Source organism: Lontra canadensis, unplaced genomic scaffold (genome assembly GCF_010015895.1).
Source record: "Lontra canadensis isolate GAN:19392208 unplaced genomic scaffold, GSC_riverotter_1.0 scaffold88, whole genome shotgun sequence".
NCBI classification, from domain to species: domain Eukaryota; kingdom Metazoa; phylum Chordata; class Mammalia; order Carnivora; family Mustelidae; genus Lontra; species Lontra canadensis.
This window is the reverse complement of record NW_022631082.1, coordinates 4037056-4054612: the sequence shown is the minus strand read 5'-3', so window position 1 is coordinate 4054612 and position 17557 is coordinate 4037056. Positions and strand designations below refer to the sequence as shown.

At 50.7% G+C, this 17557-nt stretch overlaps 1 protein-coding gene across 4 annotated transcripts in view; it reads right to left on the bottom strand.

Annotated features, from left to right (window-relative positions):
* The window catches only part of INSR (insulin receptor), a 125477-nt gene that overhangs the window by 30222 nt on the left and 77698 nt on the right, over nt 1-17557 (bottom strand). For all 4 annotated transcript variants that reach the window (XM_032883877.1, XM_032883878.1, XM_032883880.1 and 1 more), the window contains exons 3-9: nt 16166-16487; nt 11164-11312; nt 9969-10113; nt 8201-8415; nt 7312-7438; nt 5484-5734; nt 3457-3624 (exon numbers count right to left, since the gene is read on the bottom strand). In XM_032883877.1, the coding sequence (XP_032739768.1) occupies nt 3457-3624; nt 5484-5734; nt 7312-7438; nt 8201-8415; nt 9969-10113; nt 11164-11312; nt 16166-16487 (1377 nt within the window). The remainder of the gene's footprint in view (nt 1-3456; nt 3625-5483; nt 5735-7311; nt 7439-8200; nt 8416-9968; nt 10114-11163; nt 11313-16165; nt 16488-17557) is intronic.

Sequence of the window (17557 nt, the reverse complement as noted above, 5' to 3'; positions counted from 1 at the left end):
GCGTGTCAGGGTGTTCCAGAAACTGCAAGGTCACCCCATCGGGCTGGAGGAAGTGACCACTGCACAGTCTCAAATTAAGGAATGAGCTACTCACGCATCTTGGTGTAAAGCAGTTTGGACTGAGCAAAAAGCAAGTGCAAAGTCCCTGGGGTAGGGATTTCCCTGGCATGCTGACAGACACCAAGAACCCCAAGGAGCTAGGAGGACAGGATGAGGGACAGGATGGTGGGAGGTGGGATTAGAAAAAGGCTGGGGCCAGGGGGCAAGTGACAGTTGCATGAATGAATGAATCAGGCAGTCAACCATATAAAGTGATAGGAGGCCATATAAAGGGTCCGAACTACAGACCCAATGGTTGCCAAATCAAAGAATCCACAGTTTCTGCAGGAATCCAGAAATCAGGAGAGCTGCGGTCCTTCCACAGGGTCGGGGGTGGAGGAGGGGATTCTGCACTGTCCTGCACCCCCAGGACACTGGGCAAGGTCTAGAGATGTTCCAGCTGTGAAGAATACTGAGGGGTGAAGGAGACTCCGGCACCTGGGGGGGTGGGTAGGTGACAGTGAGGCCAGGCAGGGCAGTGGGGGCTGCTGCTGACCATCCCACAAGGCACGGGACAGCCCCGCCCCACAGAATGATCTGGTCCCAAATGTCAACAGCGCTAAAGGAGAGAAACTCTGGACTAACGACATGAGGGGAGATGGGGGGGACATTTCTCAAAAACACCAAGTTGTTTTTCAAGTACCACGGACTGGCCGTGTCTCGACCCCTGAGTCCAATCCCAGGGACACCTGCCATCCACCGTGTGAGCCACAGACGCGCTTTGAGTGCGACTGGCAAGTGTGAAAGCTACTCTCTTTGGGCAAAATCCACGAAGGGCCCTGGGATTCACCTTCCCCACCGCCAGCCCTGGCACCCGGAGCCTCCTAAGGGCGACTGAGCACATCTGTCCTCTCCCCTTGAATGGGTCCTGGAGACAATGGGCCCAAAGTCCTTTCCCGTGAACGGGGAGTATCCACTCGGAAGCCCCAGTATTTATACAGAGGTGAACGGCCGCAAGGGGCTCTTAAAGATGCCTGTGACCCTGATGAACGGCACAGACTACCCTGGCTGGGTTAACCATTACAGGGACTGGTCATGGCATTATGGGCGGAAGGAAAAGTTTGGGTGTCCTTCGTGAGGGAGGATCCTGAGAATTTTCTGGAGAGGAAAGGGCTTTTTGATCAGGTCAGACACACTTCCTCACTCCTGTTACACTCTCTGGCTCCCACCTCAGGGCACAAAGTGGCCCATGGTTCCTCTGTGACTACACAGTAAAAGTATACGAAATGGGGCACCTCGGACAATCCTGTTCACAGAGACAGGGAGGAGACAGCGGGAGCCAGGGCTGTGGAGTCTGTGCTTCACGGGGACAGAGTCTCCATTTGGGGAGATGGAAAGTTCTGGAGAAGGATGGCAGGGACAGTAATACGTGTGCTTACTGTCACTGAGCCGTGCACTTAAGAACGGTTAAGAGGATCAATTTTATGTTATATATTTCACCACAATTTTTTAAAATGCAGTTGGTAATTTTAAAAAGGCAGCTGGATTCTAGGACTGAAATATGTAAGGGAGTCGAACTTCAATGTTCTCACACACACACACACACACACACACACACAAAGAAAAAAAACCGAGTGATGGATGTATGAGCTAACTCCCTACCTGGGAGAAATCCCTTTATGGCATACAGATGTATCAAAATCATCCCGATGGGCACTTTCAATATCTTACAGTTTTACCTTTCAATATCCTATAATTCAACCATATTTTAATAAAGTGGGGAGCGGGGGGGGGAGGGACGCTCCTGGTGATGTTAATGGGAAACCACTATTAGTCATAATTAGTAAGCTTATTTATTTTACGAATTTTTTTCAAATTGTGGTAAAATAAACATAACACAAAATTTAACGTCTTAATCATTTCTAAGTGCACAGCTCAGTGGCACGAAGCGCCCTCACACCATCCTGCCCTCACCCCCAGCCTCCGTCTCCAGAACTTTCCATCTCCCCAAACAGAGACTCTGTCCCCATGAAGTACGGACTCCCCTCCCCTTCCCTGAGCCCTGGCTCCCACCATCTATATTCTGCCTCTGTGGACGGGAGTCTTCTGGGGACCTCCTACGGGTGGAATCGTACTATATCGGTCCTCAGTTTATTTTTTAATTCCATAAACTCCCTGATCATTACAAATTAAGCCACATTGTAATGACAGAATTAAAGTTGCTACTCTTTAAAAAAAAAAAAAAAAAAAAAAAGGAAAGCACCGAGGGCCTCTGCTGGTGGTGGTTCAAGCTGGTGGTTTCGGTTACTCGAATGCGCGGCCAACAACAGCTCACAGCTAAGCTGAGGCCTGTGTTTGCTCTTGAGTTATATAAAGCGTCTGAGAAGATAAATCACGTTTGCAAGCCTCAGCTCGGGGGCGGGAGTGGTGGAGGGGATGAGGTCACAGGCATACATATAGCACATGATCTTAGAGCTGGGACAGCTCCCAGAGATCTGGCCTCCTGCCCCGTCTCCCGAAAAGGAGGCGGCCAGCGACCGGCTCGGTGACTCGCCCAAAGCCCTACATCGGGTCAGAGGTCTCGCCAAGCGTGGCCTGCAGGCTCAAGGCCTCTGCCGCCGCTTGCCAGCACTCCCTGAGCCGTTGCCTCCAAGGTCAAGGGCTGAGGAAATCACAAACTCAAAACAATCTGAAGAAAAATAAATACAGACAAACATAACACACACACATATACACACACACCCAAAAAAAAAAAAAAAAAAACCCTAAAGAAAAAAATGACATCTGTTTCTTTGGTTTGATGGTTTTTTTGGTTTTTTTTTTTTTAATCCAGCTTTAAAATTTTAAACTAATTTATACAAACTAGTCTGAGGCTCAGAAAATTTTCTATTTTCCTGCAAATGGATGAAACCTATAAAGCCTATTAAGTAAACAAGATGGGGGGCGGGGAGGTCATCACTGGTATAAATTTTTCACGGAAAGCACAGAAGGGAGTGCATGACCAGTCCTTGCTACCTCAATCCTTAAAACATTAAGGGTCTAAATGCAGGGCCTAAAACTCTTCCCTGACTTTTGTCATTAACCCCTCGACTCCGAGCTTGGCCCCCAAATCCAGGGGGTCGACAGAGCTGCATCCCCACAGCGGGGAAGGGGGAGGGGAAGAAAATTTCAGAAGGAAATGGCACCAAGACATGGGAACTATCTGGTTTTGACTCGAGTCTTCGGTGGGACGAGGCGGTGACGTTTAGAAATGCGCCTGCATGTTTTGGTACAAGAAGCAATGGCGTGTGCGGGTCCATGTCCCCAAACTCAGACTGGGAAGCCTCCATGGGCCTGGGCGGGGACGGAGATGCTTGCCCAGAAGGAGGAAGCGAACCATCTGCTCCCACAAACTCCGCCCCTACCCCCGGCACTTACCTTTGAGGCAATAATCCAGCTCGTACAGCTCACTGTCTTCCGTCTGCCTCTCCCAGAAAACCAGGTAGTGTGTGATGTTGCCGTTGGGGTCCGAGGGAGGTTTCCACTTCAGGATAATCTGGGACGAGGAATTAGAAACGGAGATTGGATCCAGGGGGACGGAAGGGTCTGCAAAGGAGAAAGGGAGAACAGGGGCACCGTTGAGCAGGAGGGTTACTGGCTGTCGGGCAGGCGTAGGAAGGCATAAGAAAGGTCAGAGAGATCATGGGGATGTTCGCTGCGGTGTTATTTAACAGCAGAGAACACTGGAGGTGCATGGAAAGCTCAGGGGGCAAGTGCACGGGGTACCAGATGACAGTCCATTCATGCCGCAGACTACAGACCCCTTCACTCATTCATTGATGCAACACACATCTAGGAAGGCTCCAAGTGCGTGCCAAGCTGTCTCTGTTCCAGGCACTGGAAAGATGCGAGGGAAAGGGAGGATAGTGGGAAGAGAGAAACAAACTCACATTCTCCAGGTAACGTCCGCCCCAAACGGAACCCAGTCATGGGGCAACTTTCAGCACTGGGACACCCATATTGCTGAGACGGTACCTCACCTAACACCCCCCAGAATGTAACACCTTCGGGCTCCACAAAACCCAGCCCTTGAGAACGCAGGTGTCTGAGGGTGCGGGGTGAGGCTCTCAAGGCAGAGAGCACTGTGGGTTCAAAGATCTGGAAGTTAGAAGCTTCCAGAAACTGTGGAGTCTTTTGGTATTGCTGGAGGGTACAAGAAAGGGGGAGCACCCACCAAAAAAGCTGGGGCTGGCTCATAACACCTGGACTGTATCCCATGGGACGGGGTTTCTCCCTCAGTACCAAGGACATCTGGAGCCAGGTAATTCCTTGTGGTGGGATCTGCCCTGTGCACGGCTGGGTGCTGAGCGGCATACAACACTGGTAACCCCAGACCCACATCACGACAACCAAAACTGTCTCCAGACATCACCAAGTGTCCGCAGCGCGGGGGGCAGAATCACCACAGGGTTGAGGACCTCCATGACAGGAGAAGGACTTAGGCTTCATGAAAATACAAATATCACTAAACTGCTATGAAATATTCCTGACCCCCCTTCAAAAAAACGGGGGGGGGGGAGGGGCACAGAGATGACATAAAAATAGCAAAACACAATTGTCGAAGCTGGGAGACAGTCCGTGGGGCTCATTTTCCTCCTATTTTTGTAGATATTTAAAAATTTTCCTTGGGTGCCTGGGTGGCTCAGTTGGTTAAGCAACTGTCGTCGGCTCAGGTCATGATCCCAGAGTCCTGGGATCGAGTCCCACATCGGGCTCCCAGCTCCATGGAGAGCCTGCTTCTCCCTCTGACCTTCTCCCCTCTCATGTTCTCTCTCACTGTCTCTCTCAGATAAATAAGTAAAATCTTTAAAAAAAAATTTTTTTTCCAGAATGGGGGCGCCTGGGTGGCTCAGTGGATTGAGCCTCTGCTTTCGACTCAGGTCGTGGTCTTGGGGTCCTGGGATCGAGCCCCACATAGGGCTCTCTGCTTATCGGGCTCAGCCTGCTTCCCCCTCTCTCTCTGCCCACCTCTCTGCCTACTTATGACCTCTGTCTGTCAAATAAATAAATAAAATCCTTAAAATAAAATAAATTTTTCCAGAATGGGAAGGAATATACACATAGGCTACTGCCCTGTCTTTTGAAATTCTAAGCCTCGGCACCCGGCTCTTTTAGAAGCCAATAACCACATCACAGAGCCCTTCCTACAACATTGCTGCATCAATGTGTTCAAGGGAAGATGTCCAGTTTGTGTCAGAAACACTTACTAGGGGCACCTGGGTGGCTCAGTGGGTTAAGCCTCTGCTTTCGGCTCAGGTCATAATCCCAGGATCCTGGGATCGAGCCCCTCATTGGGCTCTCTGCTCAGCAGGGAGCCTGCTTCCCCCCCCCCGCCTGCCTCTCTGCCTGCTTGTGATCTGTCAAATAAATAAATAAAATCTTAAAAAAAAAAAAGAAACACTTACTAGTGGCATCTGTCTGCACATAGATGATGTCACTCTTGGCCCCATATGTGCGGCGTTCATCAGAAAAGGTAACCAAGGTCTTGACAAAGATGGCATACTGGGTCCAGGGCTTGAGACCCCGCATCAGCCACCCTGGGTGGTTCTGCGACTTGGGGTCATTGGACCGCAGAGGGGGGTCAATGTCCACCACGGTCCAGCTGTTGGAGCCACACGCATCCTGCCCGTCGAACTCGGTCACATTCTGGTAAGGGCTTTCAAGACAAAGCAGAAGGTGGTTATCATTCCATGACTCCCATTCTGAGGATAGAGAGACGCAACAGAAAAGGTGACATCCTACAGGGCTGCCTCCTGTTCACCAACAATCTTATGCCACAAAGAAAAATGACACGGATCCCAAAGAGAAGGGACCCCTAGCTCAATTTTCCAATTATATCAAGAGTGATGATGTTGATACCAACTACCTCACTACTCATCGGTAAGACTACAGGAGAGGGGTGCCTGGGTGGCTCCATCGATTAAGCGTCTGACTCTTGATTTTGGCTCAAGTCATGATCTCAGGGTTGTGAGACTGAGCCCCGCATCAGGCTCCACACTAAGCATGGAGCCTGCGGGAGATTTTCTCTCCCTCTCCCTCTGCCCCTCCCCCCAACTCTGTGCACAGGTGTACTCTCTCGCTCTCAAATGAAGAAATTAAATTTGGAAAAAACAAACAAACAAACAAAAAAACCTCCATGAGAGGCTGAGTGCTACTTTCCAGCACACAGTCTCAGCAAAATAAACCTTCAAAGATGGTGCAATTACTCATAAGAATACTATCACAGCTTCCATCATCTCCCTCTAAAATTTCAGCACAGTCAGGGGACCCTGGATGGCTTTGTCAGTGGAGTAGCCAACTCCTGATCTCAGGGTTGTAAATTCAAGCCCCATGTTGGGTAAACAGATTACTTAAAAACAAAATTTTTTAATTTTTTTCAGCATAGTCGCATATAGCAGACCCTTGAACAACATGGGCTGAATGGCGTGGGTCCACTCGTGCGTGGATGGATTTTTTTACAGTCTGGGACCATAACTGCATTTTCCCTCCTTGTGACTTTCTTAATAACATTTTCTTTTCTCTAGCGGACTTTCTTGTAAGAACACAGTCTGTAATACATTTAACATCCAAAATCCACATCAGTCAATGGTTTGTTTGTGTTATCAATAAGGCTTCCAGGAAATAGCAGGCTATTAGCAACTAAGTTTGGGGGAGGGATAAAAATTGTGTGTGGATTTTTGGCTGGGTAGTGAATCAGCGCCCCTAGCTTTGGCATTGTTCAAGGGCCAACTGTACTCAGAATGACTGGGTGTTGTTTAATGGACACAGTTTTCGTTTGGGAAGAGGAGAAAATTCTAGAGACGGATGCTGGAGACAAGTGCACAACACTGTGAATGTGCTTAAGCTGTACAGAGAAACTGAGTCCAAGGGGCCAATTTTATGTCACGTAGGTGTTGTCACAATTCTTTAAATGTTGGGAAAAAATACAAAATTGATATGCAAATAAATGTTTAAAAACCCACTAAGCAGACTGAGCGAATTTCGTTAAGGATGTCCTGGCAAGATGTACGGATTATGAGGCACAGTGGGATGTTGCTGTAGGAAACTTGGCAAAAGAAACCAGTTTGTTTTAATTTCTGGTTTTGACAAACGGGGATTTCACTAATTTCCCAGGCCATCGGCTTGTGAGATGGTAAAAAGGGACTGATGACAGCCATCCCCAAGGAAGAGAGAGAACGCAGAGTCTCCAAAGGGACCCTCTGAACCCGCACACCTCTTTTATCTCCTACTTACGCCTCTTTGTAGAAAAGCATGAACCCCAGGAGGTCTCGGAAGTCAGGGGGCCAGTATGGCTCCCATTTCAGCAAGATCTTGTCGTACGATGTCCGAATGTAAGAAAATTTAAGGAGTTCATTCTCACCTAGGAAAGTTTAAAAAGAGTAATGGTATCAGCACTAAAACGGGTGAGGCTCAACAGTACATAACAGCAGTCAGCACCCACTGAGAAGGACACCTCGCCAGTAATTACTGGGAGAAGCCATCTTCAAGAGTAACGTCTGTCCCGGCACAATGCTGGCATGTACGTGGGCTTCCGAGCCTTACGTGTCAGAAGACATTCAACCCCGGTGCAAATGGAACACGTGCCAAGGGAGTTCAGAGAGCGAGCCGATCACGGAGAGACCAGGCCTTACAAAGAGCGGCAGGCAAGCAAGCATCCCTTAAGCTCCGCCCCAGCCTGCTCTCTCTCCCTCCCTCCCGAGTTCCCACACTCCGCTGCAATGACCCGAGCCCCTTGGCGCCTCAAGGCTCGGATGTCCCTTCCAGAGAGAACCTGTCAGGGGAGTGTCATCAGTTGGCTGCCTCTGGCTCTATTAGCATCTACGGGACCTGCTAGAGCACTGGAGCCAAGGCCATCTATACGGAGGAACTGAATCATTCATTCATTCATTCATTCATTCATTCAATGCAGATGAGGCATCTGCCAGAATCAGGCACTGTTATCTCTCTAATCACTAAGATAAGATACACCTGTCCTCCGTATTTCAGAAGGACTCTATGACCCAGAGTTGTTCCAGCTCATTGAGAGGCAACGACACCCCCCACCCGGGGGCCAGTCCTCAAGGAGGAGGGTGGACACCTTATCTGGTCGGCGGGCTGGAAGGACCAGGACATCACCACTTACAAGACGCCTGGTCGCCGTTGGTCTTCAGGGCAATGTCGTTCCTCTCCTGGCGCCCCTTGGTTCCCGAAACTTTCTCCATCTTGTGAATTTCTGACAAGCAGAGTTTGGGATTATAGTGGAAGAAGAGTTTCCCCTGAGTGATGGTGAGGTTGTGTTTGCTCCAATCCCAAAGCTGCCTTAGGTTCTGGTTGTCCAAGGCGTAGAAAGAGTAGTTCCTACGGAAACATACACAAGCCCCGTCATTCACTGGCTTATCACCTCCAACGCCAAGATAGCGGGCCCGCGGCTGGAGCTGTGACCCTGAGGAGCACGGAATGGACAGAACCTGGGTCCCTGCTGGACAGCCCTCCTCAGACTTGTCGCTCGTGCGTCTACTATCCCCATCTGCAGCAAACACAGCTAGTCTGGCTTTCTGTTGTCTTACTGACCTAAACAGAGTCAGTAGACCTCAAGGGGAGGGGATCTGGGAAATGAAGATGGACAACTAGGGCCAGGAGAGGAGTTCCATTTTGTATCTGTGGCATCTGAGGCTTCTGGGGGTTGCCGGGCTAGAGACAGGCTCGAGGGTTAGCCAGAGCCGGACTCAGCACACGTAGGAGATCGCTAGAGAGACAGCCAAGGCTGGGAGCCCCCCACGGCAAGTCTCAAAGGCAGGTGGAGTGAAGGGGCCTGGCATGGAGAGGAGGAGGCAGGGAGAGTATCTCCAAAAAGGAGAATCCTATGGGCCAGAGATGAGAATTTCAGCAAGGAAGAGTCAATGTCAAGGGGGACCAAGTGGTGAGAAGGTAGAGGGCAGGGTCCCGGTCAAGGCAGCGCGCCGACTCATAACCAAGCCCAGAGCACACTTGGAGGGCACAGAGCTTGAGTTGTACCCCCTGAGATTTCCCAAGAGTGACCGTATCTACTTCCTTGGCTAGGTCTCTCCACACGTCCCAGCACGTTCCTTCCTCTCAAGGCTTCTCCAGGCACTGTCCCCTAAGATTCTCTGGGGGCTTTAAGACCCCTAAGTTCTGTCATTGTAAGTACACAAAATGATATTGTATCACATATTTAAAAGCTGCTAAGAAAGTAAATGTTAGAAGTCAGCTGGGCGTCTGCCTTTGGCTCAGGTCATGTTCTCAGGGTCCTGGGATCGAGTCCTGCATTGGGCTCCCTGCTCAGTGGGGAACCTGCTTCTTCCTCTCTCTTCCACCACTCCCCTTGCTTGTGCTCTCTGTCCAATAAGTGAATAAAATCTTTTTTAGAAAATTTTATGCTCTTTAGAAAGATTTATGCTCTTAGCAACTTGCAAATGTAGAATACAGTATTGTTAACAATGGTCACGATGAGTACATTACACCCCAGGACTTGTTTATTTTTATGACTGGAAGTCCGTCCCCTCTGACCCCCGGGGACGGTCTCCTCCTGTCTCCTCCTGCCCCCTACCCCTGCTTCTGGTAACACCAATCTCCTCTCTGTGTCTCGAAGCTTGGTTTTGTGGTTTTGTTTTTAGATTCCTCACGCAACTGAGATCCTATAGCATTTGTCTTTCTCTGACTTATTTCACTCAGCATAATACCCTCAAGGTCCGTACACGTTGCTACAAATGGCAGGATTTCCTTCGTTTTTACGGCTAAGTGATATTCCACTGCATGTACGGGACCCATCTTTATCCATTTGTCCATCCACGACACAGGTGTTTCCATGTTTTGGCAGAAACCCCTCAGTCGCTTTAACTCGTGAACCTCCTAGCAAGCACCCGGGCCGCACACAGAACCAGGCCACATACCCAATTTCCAAGGTCTCTCCTCGAATCAGCCGTAACTTCCGGAAAAAGGAAAGTGACACAAGAGCGTAAGATCTCCGGATTTTCAGATACCCGGAAATTTCCTCAATGAGTCCAAGGTTGGCCTCCAGCTCAGCTGCCAGGTTGTCTAAGGAAAGGGGAAAATACCCTGTGAGCTTCTACAGAAATATTTTAATCTTCCCATAATCACCCATACGGAGGAGTCAGCCTAGAGGTTGCAAGTGACTTCAACATGCCCTGCTCAAAATGTATCAAACTTAGAATACTAATCCAAGCCTTTACCGCAGGGTCTGCAAGTCCCTATGTAAGTGACCAGTGCATTTTTTTTTCTCATCCTTTACCTTGTTTGCCCTCCTCCAGACACACGGGCCTCCCCACCACCCCTTAAGCAAGCCAGGCATCCTTCTGCCTCAGGACCTTTGCACTGGCTTCCTCCTTTGCCCGGAATATCATTCTCTCATAGATCTGCTTGGTTTGCTTCATCTCCAGCTCAAGGCATCCTGCTTCAGAGCAGAAACCCCCTCAAAAACAGCACACCCCTTTATTATCTATCTCAGAGGCTGGCAAATGACAGGAAGCCCAGTGGCTGAAATTCCAGTCCGTTTTGTAAATAACGTTTAACTGGAAAAGAGCCACGCCCCTTCATTCTCAAGTTCTACAGTGGCAGAGACCATGAGGCCTGCAAAGCTGAATGTATTTACTCTACAGCCCTTTATAAGAAAAAATCGCTGATCTCGGCTCCCCCCCACACCCCGTTTCCCTGCTTCACTTCCCTCCATGGTGGGGACCACCCCAAGTTTACGTCATACACTGATGTGTTCATTTGTAGGACCCATCGTGGGGGGTTTTGCTTTGTTCGCTATGAGTATGCGTTCGATAAATGCTTGCTGAAAATATAAACAAAAGGATGCCTTTTTTGCCTGCAACCACATTTCTGGAAACACAGCCCACAGACCTGCCACAGGGCACGTGGCCTACTCGTTAAAAATGCCAATTCCCAAGTCAGAATGCCAATTCCCAACTTGGAAAACTAGAATCTCCAGGTGGGCGGGGCCAGGACTGAGCCACAAATTTGAATTTCAGTCTGGAAGCCAACTCCTCAAATTCCTCCCCCGGTGTGCAGCTGGGAAGGTAGGTCCCCGCCCCCGGGGCAGCCCCCCGCCCCCAGAGCACTCACTGCCCCCTCGGATGTTGATGATGAGGCTTCCGTTGACCACAGTGCAGCCTCGAAGCTCCTGGGCGGACGTCACCGAGTCAATGGTCTTCTCGCCTTCCAGTATGTGGCAGACCTTGGGACAGGGGCCCAGGCATGGAGTGCACATCAGGCTGAGGACAGAGTGGAGAGAGGGGGTCAGGGCACCCAGGACCCCACATGCCAGGACTGCACCGGGCCCGAGGGACGGAACTTACACTGTTACCCTAAGGCTGGGCATTTCAACCACAGCACTGCTGACATGCAGGGCAGGAGAAATTCTTTGTGGTGAGCGTGTCCTGGCACTGGAAGGTGGTGAGGAGCCCCCCTGGACCTCCCCGACTCCATGCCAGCCAAAAATGTCTCCAAACATCGTCCCCTCTGCCAACAGGGGGACAAATCACACCCAGTAAGAACCACCGCATAAAGGGGCAGGTGTGTGCCGTCCTCCACGCCAGCAAGTCCTACAGCTTAGTCCTAGGGGACTCACGCTTCTCCCCTAAAACAACGGGGTTCCTGCATACCCCAAAGTAATGGGATTCACTCTGCACCCCCAGGAGGATCCGGTTCTACCCCGAAGAGGCAGGACTCATGCCATCACACCGAAGGGATGGGACTTGGGTGTTATCACGTGATGGCAATTATTCCAAGCTGACGGGCCTTTCGGAGGATTTCCACTGCCCCGTACCATGGTGGGGCTGCTCCCACAGGGCAGAACTGCGGCCACCGCTCCCAAGGAGACCAGGTGCTTACTGTTGCATCGGGTACGATGTGCCCACACCTGTAACACAGCCTGGCACAGGACAGTGTGTGACCGGGGGCAGCCTCTGGCTCTGCTGACCATAGCCAGTGGTCCTTGAAGGGGTGGGTTCTTGGCCAGCACAGCACTCCGAGGTCCAGGCAAGACACAGGATCCAGGCCAGGCTGGACACCACCTTCTACCCATCCCCGGGGATTCAGAGGTGGTGGGCACGCACCCAAGTTAGTCCAGAGAGGGTTTTACCAAACTTCCCAGGGGGAGAAACCGTCTAAACCACGTGGCATGTAGAGAACAAGAATCACCAGTCCTTGCTCTGATGACCATTTCTCATTAGCGGTATCATTGTTGCTACTGGTGTCGGTCACACACCCCTGGCATATCCAATTCTTCAGAATGACCTTGGTGACAGCAGTCCCAGGTCCTGGCACAGAGCTTCAAAGGCTCTTGGCATTCCCTGAGAGGTGGGAGCCCCTTTGTTATGCTACCGAGGGAACAGCGTAGGGGGTCCCCGTGTAGCTGCGGGATGGGGGCCGGTCACCCAGAAGACCAAAGGTGGGATCCGATTTGTGGGTTTTTCAGCCACTGAAGATGGGCGTTCAATCACATGGTCAAGAAGTCCTCAGATCACAGCTCTGTAATGAGAGCCCAGGGGAAATTCTGGACACCGGCTCCGTGAAATTTCCACGGGGCAGAGCTGGGCATCTCCACGGTAATTAAGGACGAAGCTGTACTTGGGAATGTGTGCAGGGTCAGTGCCTGACACTGACCAGCTCTGATTCCCAACGTCCGGCTGGAATCAACGTTCCGTCAGCAGTAAGACCCAGCCCCGAGCGACACGCCAGATATGGAACTCGGCTGCCCCGCCCGCGAAGCCCCCTCTTTGAGAAAGCTCTGGGGGCCTAGATGGTTGACTGCCCGAGGGACCCCACGTCTCCCTCCCACCCCAATTCCTCTTCTTACGCTTTAAATTCACCAGGAAAGGGTGAACCCACAAAACCGTGGACACCCGCCCTCGGGTCCTAACAAAGGCAGAGCCGCAGGTCCTCTCTCTCTCTCTCTCCTTCCCCGTGACCTCACTGTGTGGCCCCCGAGGCTGCCGTGTGCCCTCTTGTGAGGACTCCTGAGTCATCGCCCTCATTTCTCAAAGTTCCCAGATAGTCTTTGCTGAAGTGCGTCGAGCGATCATAGGAAGAACCACAAGGGCTGGCCCAGCAATAAACAGGGGCCCTGACGGGGAAACGTCTGGAGCTCTCCACGAGCGACTGTACCCCCTGGCCGACCCCTGCCAGCGTCCCTAACCAAGGGTGCTACCATCAACGGGCTTGGGACTGACAGAATGGTATGGATTTTTTTTTTTTTTAAGTACTGTGACCTGTTCTAGCAAATTACTGAACCTGAAAAGGATATGTGAGAACCCCTACATGTATAGCCAGCCGAGGAGAAGCGTGGGTGGCCTGGGTACCCCGAAGCGTGGCTGGTGTCTGGAGCGAGCACTGGATTGTGGAGGGCACAGCCCGATGCTCACTCGGCGTGGCTGGGGTCAGAAGTGCCCCACAGACACCTGGCTGACATTAGAACAGCTGGGGCGGAAGTGGAACAGGGACCCAATGTTTGGGTTCTTTTGTTGATTCTGCAAATAACTCCCTGAGCACCTGTAAGGTGACAGGTGATACTCTACGCCAGGGATCGGCCAATGATGGCCCACAGGCCAGATCTGGCCAGCCACCTGTCTTTGTAAATACCATTATGTGGGAGCCCGGCCGCGCCCACTGGTTGACGTATCATCTATGGTCCTCTTGCCCTACAGGGGCTGAGCTGCATAGCTGCAACAGAGGCCATATGGCCCTCAGAGCTGAAAATATTTACTATCTGGCCCTTTGCCAGCGCCCATCCTAAGCCGAAGGCATACATGAGTGAAGGAAACAGGCGATCTACTTTCACCGTGGGAGATTACAAGGCCACAAGCTGTCTGCAGCCTATCCCAACAAGAAGGGCGCATACTCCCCATTCAGAGAATCTGGGCTTGCCCACATGACTTGCTTTGGCCAATGGGACGTTAACAAATTTAATGCAAACAGAGGGTCGATAAGTACGTGCACACTGGGGCAGGCCCTCGCTGGCTGCTGGGCTAAGAAACCACACCGGGAGAGGCCTCAGCCGCCCATTCCAGATAGGAGAGGCTAGGTGCAGCCCAGGCTGGACAAACCACCGGTCAACCCCAGAAATCATTACAAACCAGAAATGAGTGTTGTCTTGAGTCTCTAAGTGCTGGGAGGTTTGTTACACAGACAGAGCTCACTGATACACCGTGAAACCTACAGTCAGGTGGCAAAGGCACTTAAGATAGCAATTAGCGGTAAATGCTGGGAAAAGAGTGAAAACTGTGCAATGTGCCAAGGAGTGGCTGCACACTCATTCAGATGGGGCAGTCAAATAGGGAAGGGGCTTTTCAGCTGGGACCTGTATGGCTGGCAAAGATCATTGTTGGAGGGTGGGGGGAGACAGGGATGCCCCACACCCACCACACTCTAACATTCATCCCACAGATCAAGCCCTCCTCATCCCAGGAAAGAGCACCCCGGTGCTCCCACCAGGAACCTCAAAGTCACCTTTGTGAGGCTTTCTAATGAATCACATGGGTTCCCAGACCTCTGTTCCAAAACCATCAGAAACCATTTCCCAGATAAACCTATCTGGTTCTATTTGGTATCAAACCACATTAGAAAATGAGAGCACTAAAGTCTTTCAGCAAATAAAAGCTCTGGAAGAAAAGCTTTGGAAGGAAAGCTAATGTTTGTTTTTGTTTTTGTTTTTTTTTAACCAACAAAGTAAAATATTGCTATGGCAAGTTCTAACTGGCATTCCTCACTTTGCCTTTCTTCCCTCAGTAAAGGTCCCAGACATCACAGGACAGGCTGCCAGCTTCCCAGGGTTTGGGTTTGAGGGGTTGCTGCCCCATCAGCAAGCACATCAAAGAAATCTCCTCTCCATCTCAGGTCTCAGTTACGGTCAAGGGGAAAAAAAAATACCTTTTATTTAAAGCCAGTGTCTTTTAAACAAACATCTCGCCAGAAGACGTTAATATCCATGTTTTATTTCAAACATGGAGAAAAAACAAAAAACAGAAATGAATCAAAAGGAATATGGTCATTTTCCCAACCTGACTGATAAACTAGCCAGGGGGAAAAAAAAAAAAAAGGCTCTGTCTGGCATGCAAAGGTGATTTATAGAAGCCTATTTTTGGTCAACAAAGCCACTTGATAGGTTTTATCAAAAACAAGTAAAACAAAACATGTTGTACTTGCAGGTTTCACAAACACTCAGAGAGAGGCTCATAGGAACCGAAATAAAGATTGTTTTCCTTCCCACCCACTCCACCCGGGGAAATAAAATTTCCCACCAGAACACGTTCGCTTGGCTAATTCTCAAGTCCGCAGAGGAAGATTTTTTTACGTAAGCAGATCAGCTCAAGGCCCCTTGACGTGCGTCTGTTTCTGATTTGGTTTTTTTTGTTGTTTCGTGGGGTGGGTTTTGTTTTTTTTTTGGTTTTTTTTTTCCCAAACCCTCAACACAAAAACCAGGAAACAGATTTTTCAAACTTGGTTACAGCCCTGAGACACCGAAATAGCTCATCTAAAAAGCTTAACAACATGAACAAAAAGCCTGTGATGTGTGTAGGAAGTCTGACTCACACCATATTCCTCACCCGAACACTAGGGAACGGCTGGACGGTGCTGTCCTTCAAATTGCACCAAAGTCTTGGGAAGAGTCTAGAACAATCCAGAGTCTCTTCCTCCCTGCGCTCCAGGCTAATCTCCCCATACTAAGTGGCTCCAGCAGGCAGAAAACCTAAAAAACTCAGCTCTGCCCTCAGCTGTAACACTGGGGAAAGTCCTGTCCATGCAAAGGGGGGGAACCAAGGACTCCTTGTCTTTCTGTCTTCTGTTCCCCCAAGCTAAGCACAGAAAAACTTTAAAAATGGTGCAGGAAAAAAAAAAATAGTGCAGAAGATGGGAAAATACTCACTCTCTCGTCGACTCCCTGCTCCAAAGGCCAGGACCAAACCAGGAGGCAGAGATGGCCTCCGACAGACCCAGGCAGATCACTACTCGGCAGCCTCCTCCTCGCTCGATGCCAGTTAATTCTGGTTTTTCACAGTTTTAGCAGATGCCGCCCGCCCCCTCCATGCCTCCCCCCACCCTCCCAGAAGCTGCACCCGGGACTCACTTGCTGGAATTCATCGTGTAACCAGAGGGGCACTCGGGGATGCACTTGTTGTTGTGAATGACGTACTGGTGGCAGCCCTGCCTCCGGGAGTTCTTGCACTTGTTGTGCAGGTCCTGGCAAAAGCTGAAGTTCACACAGCGCCAGTCCTGGAAGTGGTAGTAGGGGGGCGGGCAGGTCTCCACGCACCTGCCGTCCAGGTAGAAGTTGCGACAGGCCACGCACTTGGTGGGGTCGTCGGGCTCGGAGCAATTGCCTAAGCACTCGCTGTGGCAGCAAAGGCCCTCCGAGGTGCAGCCGTGCGACTTGCAGATGGTGGGACAAACTGGAGGGAGAGAGGAAACAGCCGGTCAGCAATGGCCGTGCGCAGAGACGGCAAGTCTGGATGAGGGACAGCAAGCCAAGCGAAAGAAAACCAGCCACGGTCTCCCTTCTACAGTACTCGCTCTACACCAGGCGTGACTGTTAACCCAAGTCAGCCCCACTACCCCCGGCCAGCGGTGTGCTTGCAAGTGTGTAAGACCACAGGCAGGCAGACAGGCTCTGACTCACAGCTCCTGCACATCGCCCTGGTGTAAACACCCGCTCCTCGGGCCATCCAAAGCTACCAACAAAATGCTGCTCAACAGGGAGCTGATGAGAGACACCGAGCAGCCCAGCCTTCAGCAGCCTCTCCACCGAATGACTACAATAGTAGCAAATAACCCAAGAGCCTAATCAAAAAACGTGGCGAGGCGATCAGAAGCAGTGAGTTCTGAGTATTTATTGCTTTTGTTTTTAAGGTGATTTGTTCACGGTAAGTCTGTATCATGTACATTTCATAACGGTTTCTTTAATAGTTGACAACTGTCCTGAAAACCCGACAGTCAGGTCTCACAAGCTTGTTCTAGCAGGCTTCTGCGGTATCTGTGTGCACAGACATGGTGTTAGAGCCGCTGCCTCCGTGTTACAGATGGGGAAACCACGGCACGAGAAGGTGGAGCAAGTTACCCTAAGGTCATTTGTCACTTCAATAGACACCTGATTGCCCCAATCTAGATGCTCCAGCCAAGGAACAAGGAACAAGGTGGCCGCAGCCCCTCCTTCCAGAGCACAGGGTCCAATGGAGGAGGCAGGTTCATTACTTAAACTGGCGCAATCATATAAGCCACAGCACGGGGCTGGAAGTAAGGGGAGGAGACGTGTCTGCTGCAACCTGAAGGAGATAATGAACAGGAAGAAAACAGAAGGTCCCACCGATGGGGACACCAGAGGCTTCCCTCTGATCTCGTGGCCAGGGGAGTTTCTGGTCCCCCGCAATGAACTTGTCCACCAAATGCTGGACTCTGCCCCCAGTTCCGGCAACAGCTTGTGACCCATCCCCTTTTTCCCCACGTCTCACTACTCATCCCTTCC